General features: G+C 40.8%; 2 protein-coding genes across 4 annotated transcripts in view; one reads left to right on the top strand and one right to left on the bottom strand.

Moving 5' to 3' along the window:
• WNK1 (WNK lysine deficient protein kinase 1) overlaps positions 1 to 4,134 on the top strand; it is a 129,479-nt gene extending 125,345 nt beyond the window's left edge. The window contains exons 29-30 of the mRNA XM_004692541.2: positions 551 to 738; positions 1,185 to 4,134. Coding sequence (XP_004692598.1) covers positions 551 to 738; positions 1,185 to 1,502 — 506 coding nt within the window. The 3' untranslated portion in view covers positions 1,503 to 4,134. The remainder of the gene's footprint in view (positions 1 to 550; positions 739 to 1,184) is intronic.
• Positions 4,135 to 7,535: 3,401 nt separating this feature from the next.
• Positions 7,536 to 22,168, bottom strand: RAD52 (RAD52 homolog (S. cerevisiae)). Of its 3 annotated transcripts, none has more exons than XM_012732232.1 (12): positions 22,122 to 22,168; positions 20,266 to 20,366; positions 18,510 to 18,611; positions 17,576 to 17,669; positions 17,347 to 17,414; positions 15,582 to 15,700; positions 14,373 to 14,448; positions 10,390 to 10,586; positions 10,065 to 10,210; positions 9,017 to 9,097; positions 8,451 to 8,666; positions 7,536 to 8,020 (listed from the first exon to the last, which is right to left on the bottom strand). In XM_012732232.1, the coding sequence occupies exons 2-12, from the start codon at positions 20,347 to 20,349 to the stop codon at positions 7,959 to 7,961; spliced, it is 1,245 nt and encodes a 414-aa protein (XP_012587686.1). In that variant the 5' UTR covers positions 20,350 to 20,366; positions 22,122 to 22,168; the 3' UTR covers positions 7,536 to 7,958. The 3 variants fall into 3 exon arrangements, with proteins under 3 accessions (XP_012587686.1, XP_004692597.1, XP_012587687.1); XM_004692540.2 differs by lacking the exon at positions 22,122 to 22,168 and adding an exon at positions 21,688 to 21,768; XM_012732233.1 differs by lacking the exons at positions 14,373 to 14,448; positions 15,582 to 15,700; positions 22,122 to 22,168 and adding an exon at positions 21,688 to 21,768.
• Between the last annotated feature and the right edge of the window lie 2,820 nt (positions 22,169 to 24,988).

Genomic DNA, 24,988 nt, shown 5'->3' with positions numbered 1-24,988 from the left:
AACAAAGCCTGCTCCTTCTCTTACCACTTTGTGTTAAAGAATGGCTAAAGATTGTAGAGTATCCACATGATTTGGGAACCCCATCTTTTCCCGGGCCAAGCACCTATCTTTGTGTTCCTTTAATTCCAACTTTAATCCTGCCCAGTGCACAAGAAGTCTTCTTTGCCCTGCAATATTCTAAAACATCTATTGTCATTAACCATACCACGCCACCCTCATCAGTACGATGTTGGGACTAGACTACTGCAGTAAATTTCAGTACTCTTAAGATGTATGTGAATAGGCAGAAAGAGGTACCTACCCTTTGTGCCTACCATCATCTGAGTTGTTTAGCACTACCTGCAGCTCCTGAAGAGAATCTGTTTTCATTATGCTGTTATGCCAAAACAGTTGATTAAATAAGACCTTGGAACCTTCCCTTCTTGCATGGCTTCCCAGTTTGTCCCCTCCCCATCTGTGGCTTGCCATTCAGCACATTGTGAAGTTTTCCTCTTACTGAAATTTGAACCCACTCTCCTCCTAATGATTGTATTCCTTCTTTGAACTCTAGGGACGAGTAGCACAAACACTGTTGGGGGAACAGTGAACAGCCAAGCTGCCCAAGCTCAGCCTCCTGCCATGACATCCAGCAGGAAAGGCACATTCACAGATGACCTGCACAAGTTGGTAGACAATTGGGCCCGAGATGCCATGAACCTTTCAGGCAGGAGAGGAAGCAAAGGACACATGAATTATGAGGTAAGTCTTCCCTTTTTGCCATTTTGTTAATGTATCAGAGTATCATTTAGCAACATATCTGAATCAGAGCTGATACAAATTACCTATGTAAGCACAGAACATTTGAGCTATGACCTTTAGTAGCTCATAAATATTAATACTTCCAGAAAGTCACAACAAGACACCCAGGTTACTCTTGTATTTTTCCTTTCCTGATTGCTATCAGTCATCTCAACTTTTCTTTTTCCCTTTACCTCCAAACTCTGAACTGCCTGCACATACACACATACATACTGTTAAGTATAAAGACCTGAAAATTACTGTGGAAAGCATGGCTTGGTTTTGCTATACTGTGTAAGATTAGAACAGTTCCAGTTGTAAAACTGTAATTGAGTAGCACCCATTTCACATATAACATGGGTATTATAACCACACCATATTTTACATGCAATTATTTTTGTTTTCAGGGCCCTGGAATGGCAAGGAAGTTTTCTGCACCTGGTCAGCTGTGTACCTCCATGACCTCAAACCTGGGTGGCTCTGCCCCCATCTCTGCAGCATCAGCTACCTCTCTAGGTCACTTCACCAAGTCTATGTGCCCCCCACAGCAGTACGGTTTTCCAGCTCCCCCCTTTAGCACTCAGTGGAGCGGAACAGGTGGCCCAGCACCACAGCCACTTGGTCAGTTCCAGCCTGTGGGAACTGCCTCCTTACAGAATTTCAACATCAGCAATTTGCAGAAATCCATCAGCAACCCCCCAGGTTCCAACCTGAGGACCACTTAGACCTAGAGACATTAACCAAGTAGATTTGGGGGCAGGAGATGGAATGCTGGGGGGTGGGGGAGGGGGACAGGGGATGGGAAAGTAGCCTATATACTAACTACTAGTGCTGCATTTAACTGGTTATTTCTTGCCAGAAAGGAATGTTTTCAATATCGCTTAGAACCCTCAGAATGGAGAACCTCCCTCCCGTCACCATTTATTGGAGTGGGACAAGAAGGGAAGAGCAGCTTTCTTGTGGTGGGGCAGCTTCAAACTATGCTTTTCTATTTATCTATACCCAACATCAAAGGCTGGGGAAGAGAATTGTGTTTATTAGAAAGCTACCAGAGAGCTCAATGGAAAACCATACCCCTCTATAATTTTCAAGTGGGTGGAGCTCTGAGTTTTGGTACCCACCCCAAATCCCTTATTCCCTCAAAAATCTGTACCACAAGACAAAAATCTATTGGGCTTTTTCCTACCTAACCCTCCCCCCCTTTTTTTGCTCTTTCCCTTTTTGGTTTTTTTTGTTTTGTTTTGTTTTTTAATTTTCTTTAGAACCCAGTGAAAAACACCAGGGGACTGAGGTTTCAACCTTTTCTTATGATAGGTCATTAGTGCTTTTAAGCAAGCAACATTAGCAGCTTTGACTGCAGCATTAGCAATTAGGAAAAAAAATTAAGTTCCCTGCGGACATGTAACTTTGCCATCAGTTTTGATGTGGAAACACTGTGATATATAAATGTTGTTGGACAACAGTAGTTTTAAGAGTAAAATATGAAAGGTTTAAAAAGTTGAAAAAAAAACTAGCTCTGTCCTTTACTTATTGAGACACTTTAACTTTTCCTTTGTATTTCCATTGTATTAGATAATAAATGTGAATGTAAAATTGTATAAATTACTGTACTTGAATACTTCTGTTCTCCCAGTATTGCTTGCTGGATATTTTAGTGCCTTGGACTTCTATTGCTTCTGCCATTAGCATCAAATTCTCATCAGACCCCAGAAAGCAAAGGGCATGTGGTCTATGTGACCCCAGCAGTGGATTATACCAAAGGGAAATTGAAAGTTTTGGTTGTTTTTATTTTTGTTTTTGTTTTTAAGTCATTCAACAATTTTGTCTAGAGCAGGTGTTAAGGTGTATAGGGTGAGAAGTTAAGTTGACATCAGTGGTTTGAAAGCAGAAAGTTCTATTCCAGAACAGAGAGGGGTGTGGTGACAAAATCAGGCAGTTTAATAAAAGGGTGGTGTGTGATAAGTGAAAAGAAAAAGACTAAGGGATGGGAGAACAGACTTGCTTTGAAGATATGTGATGCCTGGCCAATGGTTGCCAGAAATCTTACTTGAGCTGGGCTTTAACACAGATGTGACCTAGAAGGAATGACTGAGTGAATATAAAGGGAAAGGGGTGGGGGATAGTATTTACGATGGGAAACGTGATAGTGAAAAGTCATAGATGGAGAAAGTTGCTCTACAAAAAACTGGATTCATTTCCTCTTGTTAAACATGTACCATGCATTTCTCAGCTTGGGGTATCTTATTTTGTGGAAAGTGGACTCACATCTGAATTAAGCATTATAGGGAAGAATGCTTATTCTACTTATTTCCTATATGATATCCAAAGTTGCAGGATCATAATCTCTTGTGCCACCTCTATTTCTAGAATTACAGCTCATACTTTCACATTTTCATATAAACAACTATTCCCCTTAGATAGTAACTGCAACCAACCAGTATTATGTAGTACAGTGCCTAGTTGTAATGGGCAGTTCTGTTATTTTCAGAGCTTTCAGGATATATCCTCCTAATGGGCTAAGATTGGGATCTTTATTATCTCTGAAGATTGGAAAAGATTTACTTTTGGGTGCTTCTTCTCTTGACTCTTGAGTTGGGAAATTGACATATTTCCAACCTCTTACCCACCTCAACAGTACATCCCAGGATTCACCACATTAGGAAGAGCCTGGCTGGCTATCCTGTCCTACGTTGTTCCTTTAAGATAGCCTCGGTCCCATGATGCAAATGAAAGCTGAAGGTTTTAGGAAGTAAAAATGAAAAGGGCAGGGATTCCAAGCCCTGCTTCAAAGTTGTTTACTTATTTATTCTCTGCTTACCATTTTTGGGGAGACTTAAGGATAGCACAAAGAAGGTGCCAAGTAATTGAGAACAGACCGCTTAAACAACACTTTTTACAGAGGAACGAGGGAGCCAAATGCAGCACATTTGTCATTTTGTTGTTTTGGTTTAATAATTTTGAGGTCTCTTCTCTCACACACAGAAAGAACTGGTTTTATTTACTGTTGATTTTTTTTTTCCCTCCTGTGGATGAAATAATTGAAGCCTAGAGGAATGAACTAGTGCTACTGAACTGTTTAAATTATTTGTGTTAATAGTACACTTTGAGTATCTTTTTCCACATTAAAGAAATCTTTCTGAATTATAATGTTTTCCTTACATTATTTAACAATGTACACTGTTTAAAAAAAAATAAACAATTCAAACCTTGGGGGTTTCTCAGCAGCCGTTAATTGTACATTTTGCACTAACTCTGGGTGTTGCGCTTCTTGTAAGATTGCGCTTTGTGCTGCAGTTTGTTACCTTTGTAGACTTATTTAATGAGACCATTCAAATAAACCAAACTTGCTTTTGTTGAGCTGTGGGGTTTCATTTCCAGCAAATTACTTTCATGTTCTCATTAGCTCTGTTTTGAGTTGTATATGACTGGATCCTTAACCCAGCAACTTTTAGCACCAGTTATGACTTGAACTAAGATTATGGTGCAAACTAGGAAGATATTTCTGAAGAAAATATTAAGGACATCAAAAATCAAAAGGTGAGTATATTAGCTAACTGTCCAGGTAAGCTACTGCCTGATGATCTTCGGAGGGACTGAAGTGGTGTGACTGCTTTCCTGTACTTTATCCCAGGTTCATAGCTTTTCACAAAAGGGTTGGTAATCCAAAACCATAGTTACTGCTGAAAGATCAGATAAAAGGTAAAGCCCAAAACAGTAAAATTTCAAAATCATTATTTGAGGGAATTATGGGACATCTAAAACACTATGAAAAATCAATCCATGTTAAGTTAGTTATATCTCATCTGAAATACAGAAGTTAAACAGCTACTTCTACTTTGTATTTTGTTAAAAGGATTTATTTTGCTTTCTCAAAATGCTTTTTCTTTGGTCTTGGAAATCATTATTTCCTTGATTAGGAAAAAATGCAGGGTAATGACATCAGAAACCTATAAAAACATTATAATGACTATAACCTGATTAACAAAGTAGTAAAATACCACTGCAGCTTTTTTATTCTTAGCATTGAAACACAGTACAGGCACGCCTAAAAGATACTGCAGGTTCCAGAGCACTGATTTTGTGATAATACACAAATTTATAAACTTGCTTCCCAGTGCATATTAAAGTTGTTTATACTATAGTATGAAGTATGCAGTAGCACTGACTTAAAAAGCAAAGTACATACTTTATAGACTTTACCACAAAAAATTCTGACCATCTTCAGCCAGTGGTGATCTCGTTGCTGGTGAAAGGTCTTGCCTCGATGTTGATGACTGATGACTGCATGGGGGTTGCTGAAGGGCAAGGTGGTAGTGGCAGTTTCTAAAAACAAGCTTGCCACAATGGATTCCTCTTCATGAAAGGTTTCTCTGTAGAATGGGATGCTGTAGAACTTACTTGAAAATTGGGGTCATTCTTAAACCCTACGACTGCTGTAGGAAATAAGTTGTGAATTTTCTGAATCCTTCACAGTACTTTCAACACTATTCACAGCATTTACCAGTAGATTGCAGAGACCATTTGCTCAGACTTAAACAACAGCTTCTCATTCATTTATTTTCTCATGAGATTGCAGCAGCTGCATTCTTCAGGCACCACTTCTGACTCTAGCTCACTATTTCCTCCACATATTCAGTAACTTCCACACTGATGCCTTGGGCCCCTTAAAGTCATCAAGGAGGATTGGAATCAACTTCCAAACTTGTGGACATTTTCACCTCCCATGAATCATGAATCGTCCTGACGTGTAGAAAGGTTGATGCTTTCCAAAAAGTTTTCAACTTAGCTATAGCCTTATATTTCTTAAATAATAAAACTTTTTAAAAGTTAGAATTACTTCTTGACCCCTGGGCTACACAAAAGGATGTTGTATTAGCAGGCATAAAACACTAATTTTGTTCAAAAAAAAAAAATCTTGTACATCTTAATCTGAGCACAGATGTGTTGTCAATTTTTATATTTTGAAAGCAATCTCTGAGCAGCAGGTCTCAATAGTGGGCTTAATCATTATGCTATACTGTAAGCAGACCAACAGTCATCCAGGCTTTGTTCCTTTTGTAGAGTACATACAGCAGATAAAGCTTTAATTCTTAAGGGCCTTAGGATAGTCAAAGTGATACATGAGCACTGGCTTCGCCAGGTGCATTAGTCACTAAACAGTAAGCCTGCCCTTTGGAACTTCAGACATTGACTCTATAGTTATAAAAGTCCTACATGGCATACATTGAAAATGTGTTGTTAATGCAGCCATCCTCATCTGATTTTTATTCATACAGGACTGGGGTACAGGCCAGAGGCACAGGTGCGGTAAGAGGATTCACTACAGCAAGGAGCAGGACAGGCAGATCGTCGAAGTACACTGCTACTGCTGAGGGGTCAGGAGAGGTCTGCTGTGCCATGTGGGTGACCTCCGGGGTGGGGATCAAACTCATGCTGAAGTGGCTTTGGCTGCTTAGTGCTATGTTTTAACCTACTGCACCACCAGGGATTGTGCAGACCTTGCACTTTCTTATTACAGAATGGCCTCATGAACCAACGTCTGCTCGCTTCAGGCTTATTTTGTTGCTGCCTTCATAGAAGAGTTTCTCTGGATTGGCTTTGGCTTAAAGTAATGTGACCAGTTTGATCATCTCAGACCATTAAAACTTTGATTAAATCAGCAATACTGGTTTGCCCAGTTACGATTTATGTGATGACTGGAGTAACACTTTGTTTCCTTCAGGATCTTTTCCTTAGCATTGCTAACATGGTTAATAGTGGTTTGGCCCAAGAGGCCTGACTTTTAGCCTATCTTGATTTTCAACATGCCTTGAGACCTGAAGTCATTTTAGCTTTTGGTATAAAGTGAGAGAGATGGCATTTCTTCACTAGAACTCACAGAGCCCACTATAGGGCTAACTAATTGGCCCAATTTCAATTCTTAGGAAATACGGAGGCTCCAGGACTGGAGAAGTGGGAGAATGGACAGGCGATAGACATACAAGAACACATTTATCAGTGAAGCGCACCATCTTACTACATAGATAAGGTTTATGACCCCAAAACAATTATAATAGTAACATCAAAATCACTAGCCACTAATCACAGATCTGCTATGTGCACAGTAAATATAATTAAAAGTCTGGGCCTGCCTAGTGGTGCAAGAGTTAAAATCTCAGCTATCAAGCTGTCAGCAGCCACTGCGACCTGAGTTCGATCCCCAGCCAGGGAGCTGACCCACATGGCACAGCAGACCAGTCTATCCACTGCTCCCCTCTGCAGTGTACTCCAGTAGATCCACCTGTTCTGCTCCCCAAATAAAAATCTATAAAAAAAAAAAAAAGTATAGCGAGAATCACCAAATGTGATAATCCCAAAGTAAGCACATACTGTTAGGAAAATGGTGCTGAGAGGTTTGCATCTTGATGCAGAGCTGCCAACCTTCAATTTGTACAACACAAAACAGTATTTGTGAAGTACAGTGAGACAAGTATACCTGTACTCATACAGGCAACATTAAAAACATGGCGACAGGGCCCTCCCTGGTGGCGCAGCAGGTTAAAGCACAGCACTAAGAAGCTCAAGCCACTTCAGCATATGTTCAACTCTCCACCCCTGAGGTGACCCACATGGCACAGCAGACCTGACCCGCCCACTGCTCACCTCAGCAGTGTACTTCATCGATCTACCTGTTCTGCTCCCCACTCTGTCTGGTGAATCTTCTTACCACCCCTGCACCTCTGGCCTGTACCCAATTCTGTATGCACAAATAAATAAATCTTTTAAAAAAAAAATCATGGTGACAAAGTGAAGAAGGTGGAGAGTATAATAGCTTAATAGTGGGCAGTGTGAAAGTATGGCTTATACTGCTTAAAGGAAAACAGCCACAGTAACTCCTAAAATTTCTGTCTTTATTAATGTAATATTTTAGGAATAAATAGTGAAAAACCTCACGAGCCAAAGAAGGGTATTTAATCTCCCCACAGCAGTGTGTGACAAGCCTTTTAAAATACAAGTGCTGGTTTTATAGTGGCACAGCCTTCTCTGCAGTAAGTTCCAATAGTCAAATTCTGTTTAAATTTTCAGAATAAAACAAACTAAGTCCTTGGAAACAAGCTCATTCTCTAGAATGATGTCCAATTTCATGACCAAAAAATAGTTTTTAGTCTTTGGCAAGTCTAATAATGTGGCTTGAATGTCAGCTAAGATGGATCCAGTTTCCTTTTCTTCATGTCCTGGTTTTTCCTGTAGGAATCACAGTTTCCTATGGAAGATAAAATTATTTCAATACAACTGAAATGTTTTTAAAATAAGGGATGTAATGACATCTAGTAATCTCTGAAGTGATTTTAACAATCCTAATTTATACTGAGCATCCAGAATGAACACAGTCATGAGGACAACAGATTTCTTCTGTTTAGTGCAAGCTGCAATAATATGTGAGTATAACATTTTTCATAGGAAAAATTCTTAAATGCTATCATACCTAAGCTTTTTACTACTATCAGACTAAACAGAGTTACATCTCAAGTCAGGACCCCACAGGAATGTTTGACTCCTAAACCAATTTTTTCCCATTTTCTAACACCTGTGATTGTATCCAGCTTCTTAAAATTGAGTTATCACTCTTCCTTTAGAATTCACAGAATTAAACCCAGGTTCTCCCTTCAATTTTTGTCTCTAAACACTACTACCTGTTATGTTTTGGATGACATTGTAAATTTGAGGGTGCCAGGGTTCAGATTTTGCTTGTGGATTCTGCTGACAAAAATTTTCTGGGGTCCTGCTTCGAGTCACCATCTGGTTCTTCAGGTCTGGAGTGGCAGGGACTGGGGCAGGTTCCAGTCTTGACAAAGGCTTGGCAACACTGTCCCAAGTATCTGGAGTCATATCCCACATTTCAAGACTGTCTTCAAAGAGATCACAGGAAAATAACAGCATCAACAAAGAGGTGGTGTCACACTGAACACGGAAAACTGATGGTAGTAATCATACTTCATGAGTGCCTCAAAGAGGTTTTAGAGCCAGAAGCATACTGACGCTTCTCTTATGCCAATAAAGAAGCAGAATTATGTGCTAATAGAACTTCCATCTATCCATTTTGCGTTCTCTTTTTCTAAAAATGCATGGGATTTAAAAAATTGAGAAGAGGATAGTTATGCTGCTTTTAAAATGTATCTCTATTCAGCAAAGTAACTTTACTAGTACCTCATAGGTATTTACTGATGAATACTTAATGCCATTCCTTTGTCCTACTGACCTGCAAAGTCTTTCTCAGTGGGTGGTTCAGAAACAGCAGTTACAGGAGTGCTGTGCTTCACAGGCGGCAAGGGCAGCTCCGCTGCAGTCACGAGAGACAGGACACGGGGTCACTAACTCAGCTGTCAGGAGCAGCCTCAGAAACCAGAGCTGCCTGAGGGCGTGCTGGCTCCCAGCACGGCCTAGCACTCCAGCTTCTCGAGGCCCAGTTCCACCTACAGACCTATATGAGTTTAAAATGACTATATATATTTTTTTTCATCTCACAAAATATTTATTTCTCCTATGACAACAGATCTGTCCAGTTTTTGCTTTTTTTAAGCCATAACCCTTCACTTTTGTTCAAACAAAACAGTAAGCAGAAATTTAATAAGTAAACTGTCCTGAAGACATTCTCCTCCACCCTTCATGCATAGGGCTCCTGCAGTGGTCTGAAAGCCAAACACTGGAATGATTATTACTAAGGACACCCCCTGCAGTCAGTTGTGGGTGAGGGGTGGTTTCCCTCCATTAATTTCAAACAAATAAAAAGCCAGTCCTTTGTACAAATATAAGCCAAGATCGCTGCCACTTCACAATGCTTAAGAGGAAGCAAGACAAAAGCCCATTGGTCTAGAACAAGCCCTTTCTTCATTTTATACTTTGGGAAGACTCCCCCCAAAAAACTCTTGCACTGAAGCATAATTCTGAAATAAAGATCATGAATAAACTAACTACCAAAAGTTCCCAGTGCCTTCAAACCCAGTTTGGCCTTATATTCAAACCCCACTCATAAACATCAAGAGGTTTTCTGATGCTGAGACAGTCAAAGCAAAAAAAAAAAGGTTCTGCACTTTATGTTAAAGCCCGTGTTCTAACTTTAGAAATGCGAATGCATGGCAGATTTCATTATCCTAATTTCTTGGCCTCATAGATCCCACATTTTAACAGAAGTCTTCCTAGGGTCTGGTTTGGACAGTCACACTGAACTGGCCGGGACTCGGGCCACTCAGTGGACTAGCCCACCGCCTCAGAGCACACCTCCCTAGAGCCTCTGCTCCCATTCGTACCATGACCCTTCATTTCCCCAGGTGGATCAGAGAGCTGAACTTGCTGCTGTTTCTCCATTTGCTCCCGGAACTGCTGCTGCAGCTGTTTCTGCCTGAGCTTCCGCTGGTAGGTGGCATCACTCTGTGCATCAGAAGAGGTGAGACCTCTGCAGCAAATAGCAACAAAAGAGAGTAAGTTCCTTACATAACTGAGTTAACAAGAATAGTCCATTCCTGTGGAGCACACAAAGCAACTTGCTGGCTCTAAGATTAGACATGGAGATAACAGATCACAGGAGCAAGAGCAGCAGAAGAGGAAAGGGAGGAAACTAGGTAGGCCTTATACCTGGAGCTGCTCTCCTTTTCCCGCTGTATCACAATATGAGGATCATCTGAGTGGCTTGGTCTGCAAGGGGAGATCACCTCTTCTGGTTTTTGGAGTCTCAGAGCCATGTTCTGCTGACAGCTACTGTATCTTGCTTGTTCCACAGCTGGTTCAAAATCTTGTCTCTTTGCATTAGTTAAATCCACTTCAAGGGGCAACTAATAGTGGGAGAAAGAACTGCAGTGACTGACTGACTTCGATGATCTCCCTCCTTTTTCTGCTTTTAAGATCTATATTTCTAAAAAAGGCTGCAGGGAATCTCCCACTACAGGGTCAGACTGGCATCTCACCAACAGTAAGCAGTAATGCTTGTGTAGTTTAGAGCATTTAGAAACTATTTTACTTCCAGCACTACAATAACCCAGTCTTTTTACTTGGGTGAAAGTTATCTCTAAATTTATAACACTAATACTGATATCAATATTGAGGAATTAAAATAACTACATTTTGATAAAGATAACCTGAAAATGAAAATTATACTATGAAATGTCTTATCTACACTCCAAGTAAATGAGTAGGTCAGACGGAAATAAATTCAATACAGACTAAAAAAAAAAAAAAAAATCAATGAAGAGCTGGTTCTTTGAGAAGATAAGCAAAATTGGTAGGCCTCCAAATAAACTCACCAAGAAAAAAGAGAAAGCTCAAATTGGAAATGAAATATTGAAGAGAAAGTATAACCAATACAACAGAAATACAAGGGGTTATAAGAGAATACTATGAACAATTATATGTCAACAAACTGGGCAATCTAGAATAAAAAAATTCCTAGAATCATATAATCTTCCAAAAGTGAATCAAGAAGAAAAATATCAAATCTGAAAGACCAATTATCAATAAGGTTTAGTCAATAAAAAATAACCTCATCCCCCCCCCCAAATAAAAGAGATCAGAACCAGATCTAACTGGTTCTGAATTCTAAACTGAGGAAGAAAAAAATACTTCCAAATTCATTTGATGAAGCCAGCATCACCCTAAAACCAAAATATGACAGACACCTCAAAAAAAGAAAATACAGGCAATACTCCCAATGAACATAGAATGCAAAAACTCTCAACAAAAAAAAAGGAGCAATCCAAATTCAACAATACATCAAAAGGATTTTACACCCTGATCAAGCAGGATTCATTCAGGGATGTAAAGATGGTTTAACATTTACAGATCAACATGATACATCTGATACATCACATCAACAAAATGAAGGGTAAAAATTATGATAATCTCAATAAATGCAGAAAAAAGTATCTGACAAAAATTAACATCCATTTATGATAAAAATTTTCAACAGGCCCTCCCTGGTGGCGCAGCGGGTTAAAGCACAGCACTGAGAAGCTAAAGCCGCTTCTGCATGAGTTCGATTCCCGCCTGCCCCGGAGGTGACCACATGGCGTGGCAGACCTCTCCTGACCCGCCCGCTGCTCCCCTCAGCAGTGTACTTCGTTGATCTGCCTGTTCTGTTCCCCACTCTGTCTCTGGTGAAGCCTCTCACCGCCCCTGCGCCTCTGGCCTGTACGCCCCTGAGCCTCTGGCCTGTACCCCAGTTCTGTATGCACAAATCTTTGGGGAAAAAAAAAAATTTAAAAAAAAAATTTTTTTTCAACAAAGTGGGTATAGAGGAAACACACCTCAGCATAATAAAAAACCATATATGAATAGCCTGCTGCTAACATACTCAACAGTAAAAAGTGATCCTCTTAAGATCAGGAATAAGACAGGATGTTCAACTCTTGCCATTTTTATTCATCATACTAGAAATCTTAACCAGAGTGAACAGACAAGAAAGAAAAATAAAAAGCATCCAAACTGGTATAATTTGTGGTATAATTTTACATCTAGAAAGCCCTAAGAAGCCACCCAAAAAGTATTAACACTGATAAATGAAGTCAGCAATGTTGCAAGACACAAAAATCAGTACACAAAAGTTGATTGCATTTCAAAAACGAACTATCAGAAATAGAAGTTAAGAAAATACTCCTGTAATCCCTCATATCTGTCGATGGCCATTCTCAAAAAGACATGAAACAACTGTTGGGAAGTATGTGAGAGAAGGAAACCTCCAACCATTGGTGGGAAGGTAAACTGTAGTTACTGCTGGAAAATGCTGTGGAGATTCCGCAAAAATTAACAATGGAAACACCATTATGTTCGAAATAGTCTACTTCTGAGTATCCTGAGGGGTAAGGAAATACTAATTTGAAGAGACACACGCATCCTATCTTCACTGAAGCATTATTTACAATAGTCAGTATTTGAAAACAACCTGAGTACCCACCAACAGATGTGGTATATATAAATATAGGTAAGTGTATGTATAAGTGGTATACGTTAAAACTCAGCCACTGAAAAACTGGTATCTTTTGCAACATCAATACATCTAGAGTGTATAATGCTAACATAAATCAGAGAACGACATACAGCATGATTTCATTTATATGTGAAATCTAAATTAAACTAAAATCATAGAAAAGAGATTAATTGTTGTAAGGATGAAGAGTTGAGGATGAGAAAAACTGATGGAGACCAAGAGGTACAAATTTTCAGTTTCAAAGTAAATATGGAAAATTATTACAAATTTGCAAGTTGCTAACATGGTAACTAGACTTACTGTGATCATCACTGTATACATTTTTACAGTGTATACAAATGTAAAATCACTATGTTGTATACTGAAATTAAAATAATGGTATGTCAATTATACTTAAATTAAAAAAATAAAACATTAACAAGTGTTGACAAGGACAGGGTGAAATCAGAAAGTGTTTGCACTAACTCTTGGGCTACAAAATGGTATAAACGTTATAGGAGTATGGAAATGCATCAAAAAATAAACTGTAACTACATATAATTCAGGAACCCCCCTTCTGGGTATGTATTAAAAATAACTGGAAGCAGGGCCTTGGTGAGGTACCCGCACACCCAGGCTCGTAACAGCGCTAGGCACAACAGCCAAGAAAGGGAGACAGCCCACTGTCCCTCAGCGGATGGAAGGAACAAGAAAATGTGACATACACACAATGGAATATGATTCAGCCTTAAAAAGGAGGGAAATTCTGATATATGCTACAATACACATGAAGTTACATTATAGATGAAGTTACAGAATAGATGAAGTTACATTATCCTCCTAAGTGAAGTCAGCTAGTCACAAAAAGTCAGGGTAGAGCAAAAAAGTGGCTGTTTTATGGGTATAGAATATTACAGGATAAAAAAGTTCTGGAGCTGTATTTCACTACTGAATTTTATTCTTAAAAAGGATTAAAATGGCAAATGTTTTTTTTTTTTTTTGGAGGTTTGACAGATGCCAACTGACACATACCTCTATTAGGGCTCCACAAGAAAAAGAATCCCTCAAGTACAAGATAGACAACGCTGCCCTGTGTGATGGCACTGCAGGGACATCACAGAATGCCAGGCGAAGCAGCCACACTCCACCTGACAACAGGAACACTCCAGAGCTCGCCTCAGCCCAGGTCAAGTGTGACTCCAAGGACGCTCACTGCAGACCCCAGTCTCCAAAGACAAATGCTCAGATCACATGACTGGTACTGATTAAAGCAAGGGCGATCTACCCCTTGCTTAGACATGAGAGCTAAGGAAAAGCAAGAAGATTGAACGGGTGAGTGCAGAGTGTCTGTAAGAAGTGACAGTAGTGCTCCAGAAGGCTGCGTTCCTTTGAGGTTTTACAGAACACCCCCAGCCACAATTCTCTCCATGGGAGAGAAAAGGAGCTATCTAGGCTCCAACTGTTTCATTGTAAAATAAAGTGGTAGGCTCCTGTAGCTCTAACATTCAAAGAAGTCTGAACTACCTATTCCAAACTCTGTCCAATTCTTCACTGGACAGAGTCAATTCTTCATTTCTTTTCCTTCCATCTCCAAATACTCACAAAGGAATGTTACATTATCTTTACAACAGCGCATTCCATTCATTCATTTCTAACATACCTGGCGAGGAAGCTTATTTAGTGACCTCAAATAGTCTTTGTCCAGAATACAATTTCCAAGTGCATTCCCAAAACTTCTGATGGTAAGGGGGAAAAAAAGTGAAAGAGGGTTAAGAATTCTTACATATAAATGTCAGAGACCAGAGTTACAACCATTGAGCAAGCTGCTTCTCAACTGCACAAAAGAGACAGACTCTAAGTCATTCAAAAATGTTTACTGAGGCCTTCCCTGGTGGTGCAACAGGTTGGGATGCAGCACTGCAAGATGGCCGCAGCTGCTTCAGTGCAAGTTTGATCCCCCAGCCCGGAGCTGACCCACACGGCACGGCAGACCTCTCCTGTCTCACCTGCTGCTCCCCTCAGCAGTGCACTTCGTTGATCTGCCTGTTCTGCTCCCCACTCTGTCTCTGGTAAAGACTTCCACCACCCCTGCACTTCTGGCCCGTACCCCAGTTCTGGATGCATATATAATTAACTTTTTAAAAAAACAATAATAAAAATGTTTACTGAGGGTCTGCCAAATTCTGGCATTGTATTAAGTTCTAAGAATATAGCAATGAGCATAAGTTACAAATCTCTGCCCTCACGAGCAGCAGTAAGTATGACAAGTCTAAGAGACAACTGACAAAACTCCATTAGCTGCCTCCTGCAGAAGAGCACAAAACCCCAAGCAGCCCTTTTCCCTCCAGGGAATGGCTCCAATTGCCCAGTAGTGGTGGGCATAATCCTCCATGACTAAAAGTTCTTTACTTGGGATATAAGGCCTCCCCCAGAACTTATGGCTTTGCAAACTTTTAGCGCATTTTATATGCATTTCTCTTCACTTAAATTTGAATTCTCTATTATCTATGACCCAAAAAAGAGTTAAAAACCCTGCTGTATGTAGTGAAGTAAGTCACTACACATAATATAGAACTGTTTAGGTAAAACTGTGAAGAGAATGCGAACGCTATCTGTGTTCTCATGTGCCTAGGTCTTCAGGGTTTTACCTGTTGGAGGAAGGGGAATATAAAATTAAGGACAGAATAGAGAGCACCGTACTCTACCACACTGCTCAACATAAGGCAGCACTATGGGAAGAGAGAAGAGGCAAGATGAGCACAGGGAGAAACAACACTTGAGCTACTTGACTGAACTATGTATGGTATTACTTTAAGAAAAATTGTGCTTGGAAACGAAGCAAGTCAAACACCAGCCCTTTTTTGCTTACCTCAGTGCTCGCTTTAGCCCATCTGTGACAGCCTCTTTCCTTGCCTTCTCCAAAGACAAGGCTTTTGACTTGAGGCCCTCACTAACACCATAGCCCACATCTTCATGATATGAACCGTCCTGGGAGTAGAAAAGCGGTTCAACGTCATGTGTTGCTGGTCCCAAGCTTTTCTCCTCCCCAAGCTGCAGTGCTCACATGGACTTATGCTGGTCCCCTCTACTTGGGGGAGTATATTCCAAGGCCCCTTGAGTCTTGGTAGCAGTGAACTTTACTTACACATTTTTTCCATGCTTACATATTTATGATAAAGTTTAATTTAAAAACTAGGGACAGTAAGAGATTGACAACAATAACTACTAGTAAAAAAGCACAATTACAACAATATAAAAGTTATGTTAATTTTCCAGTACCACTTATAAAAAGAAGGCAGAGCCCTCCCTGGAAGCACAACCAGTTCGATCCCTGCCCTGAAGGTGACCACATGGCGCGGCAGACCTCTCCTGACCCGCCTGCTGCTCCCCTCCTGACCCGCCCGCTGCTCCCCTCAGCAGTGTACTTCGATGATCTGCCTGTTCTGCTCCCCACTCTGTCTCTGGTGAATCCTCTCACCACCATCCCTGCACCTCTAGCCTATACCCCAGTTCTTATATGCACAGATAAAGCAATAAAAACAAGAAATCAGAACAGAATTAATATAGAATGTTTCACTTAAGAGGAAGTAATGTTAAACTGGGGGAAAAAAAACTCACCTTTCACATTAAGAAATGCATTTTCTACAAAATCTTACTTCTTTTACCTATAAAAGTTTTGATGTAGTTTTATTGTCTCTTCAACTTAAACACAATTGGTTAATCAACTGTATATTAATAATACCTGTAACAGTAACTCAATCCAGAAATTTTTTAGTGTACAGCCTAAGGTCACTGAAAATTTACTACAAAATTTAATTTCTACAAACACACACATTCTTACCCACTAACAGATGTAAAGATTACTAATAAAAATTTCCAGTCATAAATATATATTATCTTAGGATAATTGTCAATGGAGAAATAAGATGGAAACATGAACTCTAGAGGAAACAATGTACAATGACTGACAATTAGAGAACAGCTTGCAGGAAAACAAAAAGAATACCTTCCTCGATTTCTTTTAAATGGATGATAGTATTTAGAATCCATAGTAGTTTTAAAAAATGTAACAGATTTATTTTAAAATATCACATTTTTGAATATGAAAAAAATGCCCTTGTTTATAGTGAAAACTTTTAGTATCAACTTAAAAATATGCAAGGGAACAAGTTTTCAAAATTCCCTTGGGGGCACATGAGTTTAAAAATTTCAAAACCACTATCTTGAGAAAGACCAAGACCCAGCTGTGTGTATTTAAGGGTGTGGGGGAAGCTCTAGCTTGGCAGTGCCATGAGCATTTTTTTTTATGCTTACAGAACTGGGGTACAGGCCAGAGGTGTGTAGGATGAGAGGATTCACCAGAGACAGAGTGGGGAGCAGAACAGGCAGATGGACTGAAATACACTGCTGAGGGGAGCAGCAGGCAGGGCAGGAGAGGGCTACTGTGCCATGTGAGTCACCTCCCTGGCGGGGGATCGAACTCATGCTGCAGGGGCTTCAGAAAGCTTCATAATGCGGTGTTTTAACCTGTTGTGCCACCAGGGAGAGCCCGCCATGACCATTTCTCTGCCTGTTCCTGCCTCTTACCACCCACCCCACCCCTGTAGGCAGCCGGTCTACACCAACACCCTCACCTTTAACTGGACTCTCACAAATGCACAGACTCCCACGTAGAATTTGCCGTTGTTAAGGTCAACAAAATCTAAGAGTGGGAAAGAGAATCAGTTGAAAAGGATACTGAATCCTATGCACAATCAGATATACCTGCCCTACATCCTGGACCACAAAAACACTATTAGCAGAAATCAGACAATGTCAAAGTAAGGGATTTAAAGAAGTCACCACTGCAGAAGGGATACTCACCTACATTCTGCTGTGTGATAGAGTGAGCCCAGCCATTGTAACCAAACATTTCATTCGCCAGATTAATTACCCTGTGACCCTCAATGTAACACACCTGGAGAGAAAAAAATTAAAGAAAAAATTTTGTTATAATTCCTTGCCATATTTAAATGTGGACAAAAATGTACTTGATTTATTCCTCCCCAGCTTTCTAGCAGTTGCCCTTAAACTTTCCAGGAAAATTCTCGTAAACTTATCTCAAATATCTTCTAGAAGGAGTCAGTTAGGACTTATGTTCTGCTGGAGGCAGGTACTACACTCAACTGGGGACGATATCCATTCACCTACCAGTTTCTAAAACTCAGTTTCCAAAAAAGTACAAACCTCAACTTGACATTTTATAAAGACCAAAAACATACACAAATTAAAATTAAAAGGAGATGATAAAAGAAACATTTTAAAAGACAGCATTAAAATTGTAGGGTGGGGCCCTCCCTGGTGGCGCAGCGGGTTAAAGCACTGCACTGAGAATCTAAAGCCGCTTCCGCATGAGTTCGATCCCCGCCTGCCCCGGAGGTGACCACATGGCGTGGCAGACCTCTCCTGACCCACCCGCTGCTCCCCTCAGCAGTGTGCTTCATTGATCTGCCTGTTCTGCTCCCCACTCTGTCTCTGGTGAATCCTCTCACCCTCCGCATCTCTGGCCTGTACCCCAGTTCTGTATGAATAAATAAATAAATCTTTAAAAAAAAAAAATTGTAGGGTGGCAGGTGTATCAGTCTCAAGAGAATGCTTGGGTGACTTCACATGACAAGAGACTGGAGCCCAGGTCTCCTAGGACATAGGACACAGTAACAGCCAACAGGAGACTGACTCCACAAAGCACAGAGAAGGCTTTGGAAAGGTCACGTGAGTAGACAGTTGTTTGGACACCAATTTTCAGGCAACAATCTACCTTCTGTCCTCCTCCAGCCATGCGGCTACTTATGTATTCTGGGCCCAGCCTCTGCCTCAGAGCACTCTGGATAGCCTGGTACTCCTCCGCCGTGTACTGGTGCTACAATCCAGAAAGGGAAGATCAGAGTGACATTTCTCAATTCCTTACAGTGGCAAGTCTCCACCTTTTTCATCTTCAAACCCCTTTACACTGAGGGCCCCACGAGCTTTGATTTATGTATGTTACATCATAAATGTTAGGAATTAAAACTAACTTTTTTTAAAAAATAATAGAATATTTTATTTTTACATCATTTTGTGCCTTTTCCATCTCAGTTGTAATCCCATGGGCTTCCCATCACCAAATCACTGGTGTGCCATCACCACAGTCCCATGCAATTTTCCCCTCCCCCCCATTTTTTATCCCATTCCCCACTCCAGCCCTTTATACTCCTGTTATGAGTGAAAACATCTGGTATTTTTCTTTTTCTTTCTGGCTTATTTCACTAAGCATGATCCCTTTCCAGCTCCATCCATGTTGCTGCAAAAGGCATGAGTTTATCTTTTTGATTGCTGAGTAAAATTCCATTGTGTGTACCACATCTTTTTAATCCAGTCGTCTACTTTTGGGTATTTGGGTTGATTTCGTGTCTTTCTTATTGTAAACAAAGCAGCAATAAACATGGGGGTGCAGGATCTTTGAATCAGTGTTTTTGTCTTTTGGGTAGATACCTAGGAGTGGGATTGTTGGGTCATATGGAAGCTCAATTTTTAGCAGTTTGAGAAAACTCCAAACAAAAACTGACTAACTTTTAAGGCACACATTACCCTAGTCATGGTGCCAGAATCACGACATACTATGCAACATGTGGAAGACCACCATGTATTCAGGGAAGAGCGAAAGGTAAGCAGTAGTTAAGTATTAGTATAAAATAATTTTGACCTCGTGGAACCTAGAAAGGTGTTGTGGCCCCAACAGATCACTGATCCACCCTCCATATAAAGCTTTCTCAAGTCAGAATCAGAAAAAGAAAACTTCCCAATTAAGACTCTACATCACATTTATGCAGGCAAGCAGGCAGAGAAAGAGAAAACATAAAAAGTTACATCTCCATTTGTTTCTTCAATGTTTTATACCATTTCTCCAGTTCAACAATTTCCCATCCTATACATAACTACTTGTTTTGATTTTTGTCCCTTTGGTAATTTTCCCCTTGTCCTATTTAAGTGAAATAAATACTAGCAGATTTCTGGCAAAGAAAAGGTACAGTTTGTGTAAAAAAAGTAAGAACCTTTTTTTATGTACTCAGAATATCTTTGCAAAGAATATAACACTAGAAGCCTTGGATGCCTCCAAAAAAGAACTGGGTAAGGGCCCTCCCTAGTGGCACAACAGGTTGAAGTGTAGCACTTTGGGGCTGACTATAGCTGCTTCTGCGAGAGTTCGATCCCCAGCCAGGGAACTGACCCACATGACACAGCAGCCGTTCCCTGTCCCGCCCACTGTTCCCCTCAGCGGTGTATTTCAGTCAATCTACCTGTTCTGCTCCCCACTTTGTCTCTGGTGAATCCTCTCCCCCTCCCTCTTCCTCCGACCTGTATCCCAGTTCTTGTATGCATAAATAAATCTTTAAAAGAAAAAAAATAGTTTATACACATATAATGTTGCTCTATAAGTTGCCTCCTCAAACATTATAATTTTTTTTTTTTTGCTTACCCCTATTCCTTCCAGGTAGTAAAAAGCAAAAACGACAACAACAAAAACCCACAGTTACCTGTCCAAAGCATAATACAGGGCTGCCACCAGCGGAAGGATGACTATCGCGGCCTCCAAGAGTTGCTTCTTCAGTCCCCAGCATGTTGATTCTGGTAAACTCTGCAAAAAGAGATTTGAAAAAACCTCAAAGAATGCTAAAGGTGAAAGGTAGGAGCCTCTACTTCAAAAAATTAAAAAAAAATCACACCTAGTATTAAGATATTGACAGAGTTCTAACAGGTCAGAGTATTCCAGGAAAATAGAAGACAGTTTATGCACAATTCAGTGAGCAGTGTTAGGTCAATCGGGCCCTCCCAGAGGTGCAACAGGTTGGGACACAGCACTGCAAGCTGCGAGTTCGATCCCAGCCCCAGAGGTGTCTCAAAGGAGAGACTAAGAGAATGTGCTTGAACATGTGCCTGCTTGTTACCAGTAATGATCTGCTAAGTGCTGTGCTGAGAATAGACTTTAAAATGCCCTAAAAGATACTAATCCTGAGGTCACCGAAATTCCTGAGCTAACCCCAGAATTAAATATTAGCTATGAGAAATTAGTTTTTAAGTGTTTGTGCCTGAGTTCTGTGGAAGAACATGCCTTAAAAGGAGGAGGCCAAAAAGTGGAAATAACCCAAATGCCCATCAACAAGTGAGAGAAACAGAATGTGGTTTATCCCTATGAAGGAATATTGTTTAACCGTAAAAAGTAGTGTAGCACAGGCGGATACATGCATGAATCTTGGAAGCACTATGCTAAGCCAGACAAAAGGAAAAATACTGTTTGATTCCACCAATGTGAAATATCTTGACTAAGCAAGTTCATAAAGACAAGAAAGATCAGGCGAGCTGGGCGTAGCCGTAAGTGACAAACGTGCCTTCTCGTGCATTAGGCTTGTTTAGTTTCTTAGGTGTGATAAAAATATCCTGTAATTAGGTCACGGGGGTGGCTGCACAACCTTGTGAATATACGAAAAATCATTTTGCTGTACAACTTAAAAGGGTGAATGTAATCGTATATGATCTGCATCTCACTTCTTAAAGGTTCGGAATGGGTGAATTCTCAAATTCCTTGTTTACATTAGTAATTCCTGCCCCACCTTGGTCTCCTACTCCGATTGGGCGCCTGCAGCAAATGTCAACAGTCCCTTCAAAGAGCAGCAGCGGTGTCGCGAGGGAGAGCCAGCAGCACCTCCCCGTGGCGTGTGTGCTCCCGTACAGGTGCAGGCTTCCCGCCCCTCTGCCCATCAGACCAAGTTCTCCGATTCTGAACCCTGCTGTTCGAACTAGGGAGCACAGGCCCCGGGACTCGGCATCGCTACGCAGGGAGCGCCAGACGGGTTCCACGGCCCCCCCACGAGCTCATTCCGAACAAGCCGCCCCACGCTCCACAAGTCCCGGCCGGTCCCACCCCACCCCCGCCGCCGCGGTCCTCCCACCCCACTTACGCGCCTGGACCGCGCGCCCAGCACAGAGAGCCCCGGTGGAGGCTAAACACCGGCGGACGCGAGTTTGGACAGGCGCGCAGAGGAGGCTGGGAAGGAAGTGCTCGGGCATCCTGGGAAGAAGGTCCGAAACGAGCGCGCGCCCGGAGGCGGGGCTTGGAGCCAGGTGGCAGAGCCGTAAATCAAGTTTGAAGGGGAGAAGAGCCGCAAAGCTACGCGTCGAAAGCCGTAAAGCAGGCCGGAGGCGCGACGTGACCTCAAAGTTAAGAGCCGCTGGAGTCTCCCGCTGTACCGTCCGTTGTCCGCGGGCTGGGCGAGAACCCCTGGGTCCAGTCTTCCCACGCTTCCTCACCAACCCAACCCCCACTTAGAAAAATGTTTCTTGATCTCCTGTCCCCAGTTAGAATGCGGCGATGGGGCGGGGAGGAGCTCAGTACCTGCGCTCTCGGGCTACGGAAGCGCGTAGGGGTGGGAAGAATCATGTTTTCCCGGCTTGTAAGAATGGGGATCAGACCCCTTCATACGTGCCACCGCAGACACAGCAAACGGAGGTAGTGTGTACAGATTTCTTCACGAAGCCTCCTGCCTCCTGCCCCCTGCCTCTGCCGCACACATCCGAGTGGCTTAAATTAGCTGGGGCCCCAGGGACTTGCCCCGGGAGGGCCGGCGGACTTGTGGGATTTCTGTAGAATGTCGCTTAGAACAGAGCCTTGCACTGGGTGAGTTTTGCACATCCTGTTAGTAATGCTTAAAACATGTTTAATAGTTTGGTCATCGCAATCCCAAATTACGTATTAAGAAGGCCAACAAAGATTTTCTCTCGTATTTTTAAATCGATTGTTGCAATAAAAGCCTTTTAGCCACACAATTCCTTAGTTGGGCAGTAACACTCCAAGGCAGGTCATTTCCTGATGACTAACTCCCTAGAAAAACCATCGGAAGCTGACTAAAGGGCCTAGAACCAGGCCCAATGCATAATGTATTATTTGATAAAAGGGACACTTAAAATCAAGAAAAAAACTTTATTTTTAAAATGGTATTGAAATAACTATTTTGGCTAGATTCCTTATCAAAACGTACACCAAAATAAGTTATGATTGGAATTTAAGGGTGAAATGTTAAATAAAGCTAACACAAAACAGTACAAAATAGAGATGAACATCTGATCTGTGAACATTAACATTGAGAACTTAAATGAGTTGGGGAAAGAGTACTCAGCCTTGAGTAGATCAGCAAACTACAAAATCCAAAATGCCTTGCATCCCCACTGTTACCCCTCTGGTGGAAACTGAAAGAGTGCCCCCCAGGTTATATAGGGAATTAGTCTCCACTGGATGGAGGATGACCACCGGCTGACCACACACCCTCTGTCGTGAAGGGTTTTCTAAGTATAAAAGCTAGTAAGTAAAAGATGTAACTACATAAAAATTTTAAGTTTCTGTAACAAAATAAAGCTTTAAAAGGAAACGACATCAGTGATAGAGTTCATATATGAATAGTTCTAGAAACTCAAGACACACAAAGTGAATAAGGTATTTTACAAAAAGAGAAATAATAAACCAGAAAAAGGGCTTTGCTTTAGTAAAAGTAGAAAGCATGCAATTTAAAAATTGCATGTATTAGAAAATGTATTAGCATGTATAAATTAAATACTTACTTTTATACTAAAATTACATGGAAGTTCTGAGTGAAAATATAAGCAAATAAGAAGAAATCTAAACTTTTACTTGACCACATACATTAAGGTTAGTTCTGTTTTCATAGTTGACCATTGTTATAAATTGATGTACGTTCTTGATGACCTGGCATTTATGATCATACGTTGAAGTAATTTTGTCTGATAATATTCCATGTATGATACTGTCATATTGCCAGTGGGAATATAAACTGGTGCCCCTTTTAGGAAAGCAGTCTGGCACTATGTTAAAAATATTTAAATGTCCATCCCCTCAGATCGGAATTCAACTTCCAGAACATTATCAACTAGGGAAAATATCAGGATATATACAAGGTTTTCTTTATAAGAATATTCTGTACAACATTTTTTAGATTCTGAAAATTACTAAAAGCAAATTAAAATACCATATTGTAGAATAGTCAAAAATCATGTTTACAAAAGTGCCTGGTCACATGAAAAAAATGTTCACTTTCTGGAAAAAGAAATGTCCAAAACTATATACATAAAACAGCTTGCCCACAGTCATTAGAGAACTGCTATTCTAAAAATAGAAAATAGAGTTGCCAAGGATGGGGGAAAACTGGAATCTTTGTGCATTGTTGAAGGGTGTGTAAAACTTAATAATAGTTTTTTTTTTTTTTGGATATGACACAAGCAACATAAACAATATAATCCCTAAGCCTGGACTGGATCCTTTGCTGGAAGGGAGAAATGTGTAAAGGGTCCATTCTACTCAGTAGTTAACATTAGGATATGAATGGTAGATTAGATAAAAGTTCTTAAATCAATACAAATTTGTGAAATTGATAAATTACAAGATAAGTAGATGTAGCTATATAGATATAAATATTTAAATATGTAACTATAGATGTATGAATATTATTCAGTCATTAAAAAATTAGGAACTCCTAGCTTTTTGACAACATGGCTGGACCTTGAAAGACAAATACTGTATGATTCACTTATGGTGGAAACTAAAGAAAATGAGATACAAAAACTTCATGAAACTCACAACTAGAAATCTGACATGATTATCAGAAGCAAAGCACAAAAGGAGGGAGAACAGGAAGAAGATGATTTTAAAGTACAAACTTTCAATTTTAAGTCCTGGGGATGTGATGTGCATAGTGACCATAGCTAAGAAAGTTGCGAGAAGAGCAGGTTCTGGGAGTTCTCATCACAAGGAGAAAATTTTTTACTTTTCTCATTTCTTCTTACTGTTGTGTCTCTAGACAAGATGGATGTAGCTGAACCTACTGTAACAATCATTTCACAACATATATAAATCAAGTCATCATGTCTTGAACTTACAGAATTATGTTTATTAATTCTCAGTAAAAACTGGAAGCTGACACCTGTGTTGATACTGGAGGAAAATCCTTATTTTTGAGAAATAAACTGAAGGATTTAGGAATGGCCTCTCTGGTGGCACAGCAAGTTAAAGCTCAGCACTGCAAGCTGGCCACAGCTGCAGTGAGTTGGATCTCTGCCCGGGAGGTGGCCCCCATGGCGCGGCAGACTTCTCCTTTCTGGCCCGCTGCTCCCCTCAGCAGTGTACTTTGACAATCTTCCTATTCTGCTCCCCACTCTGTCTCTGGTGAAGCCTCTCACTGTCCCTGCACCTCT

Source organism: Condylura cristata, unplaced genomic scaffold (genome assembly GCF_000260355.1).
Source record: "Condylura cristata isolate star-nosed mole 26May11 unplaced genomic scaffold, ConCri1.0 scaffold00034, whole genome shotgun sequence".
Lineage (NCBI taxonomy): Eukaryota > Metazoa > Chordata > Mammalia > Eulipotyphla > Talpidae > Condylura > Condylura cristata.
Note: the sequence above shows the minus strand (reverse complement) of the source record. Positions and strands in the feature narration are given on the sequence as shown.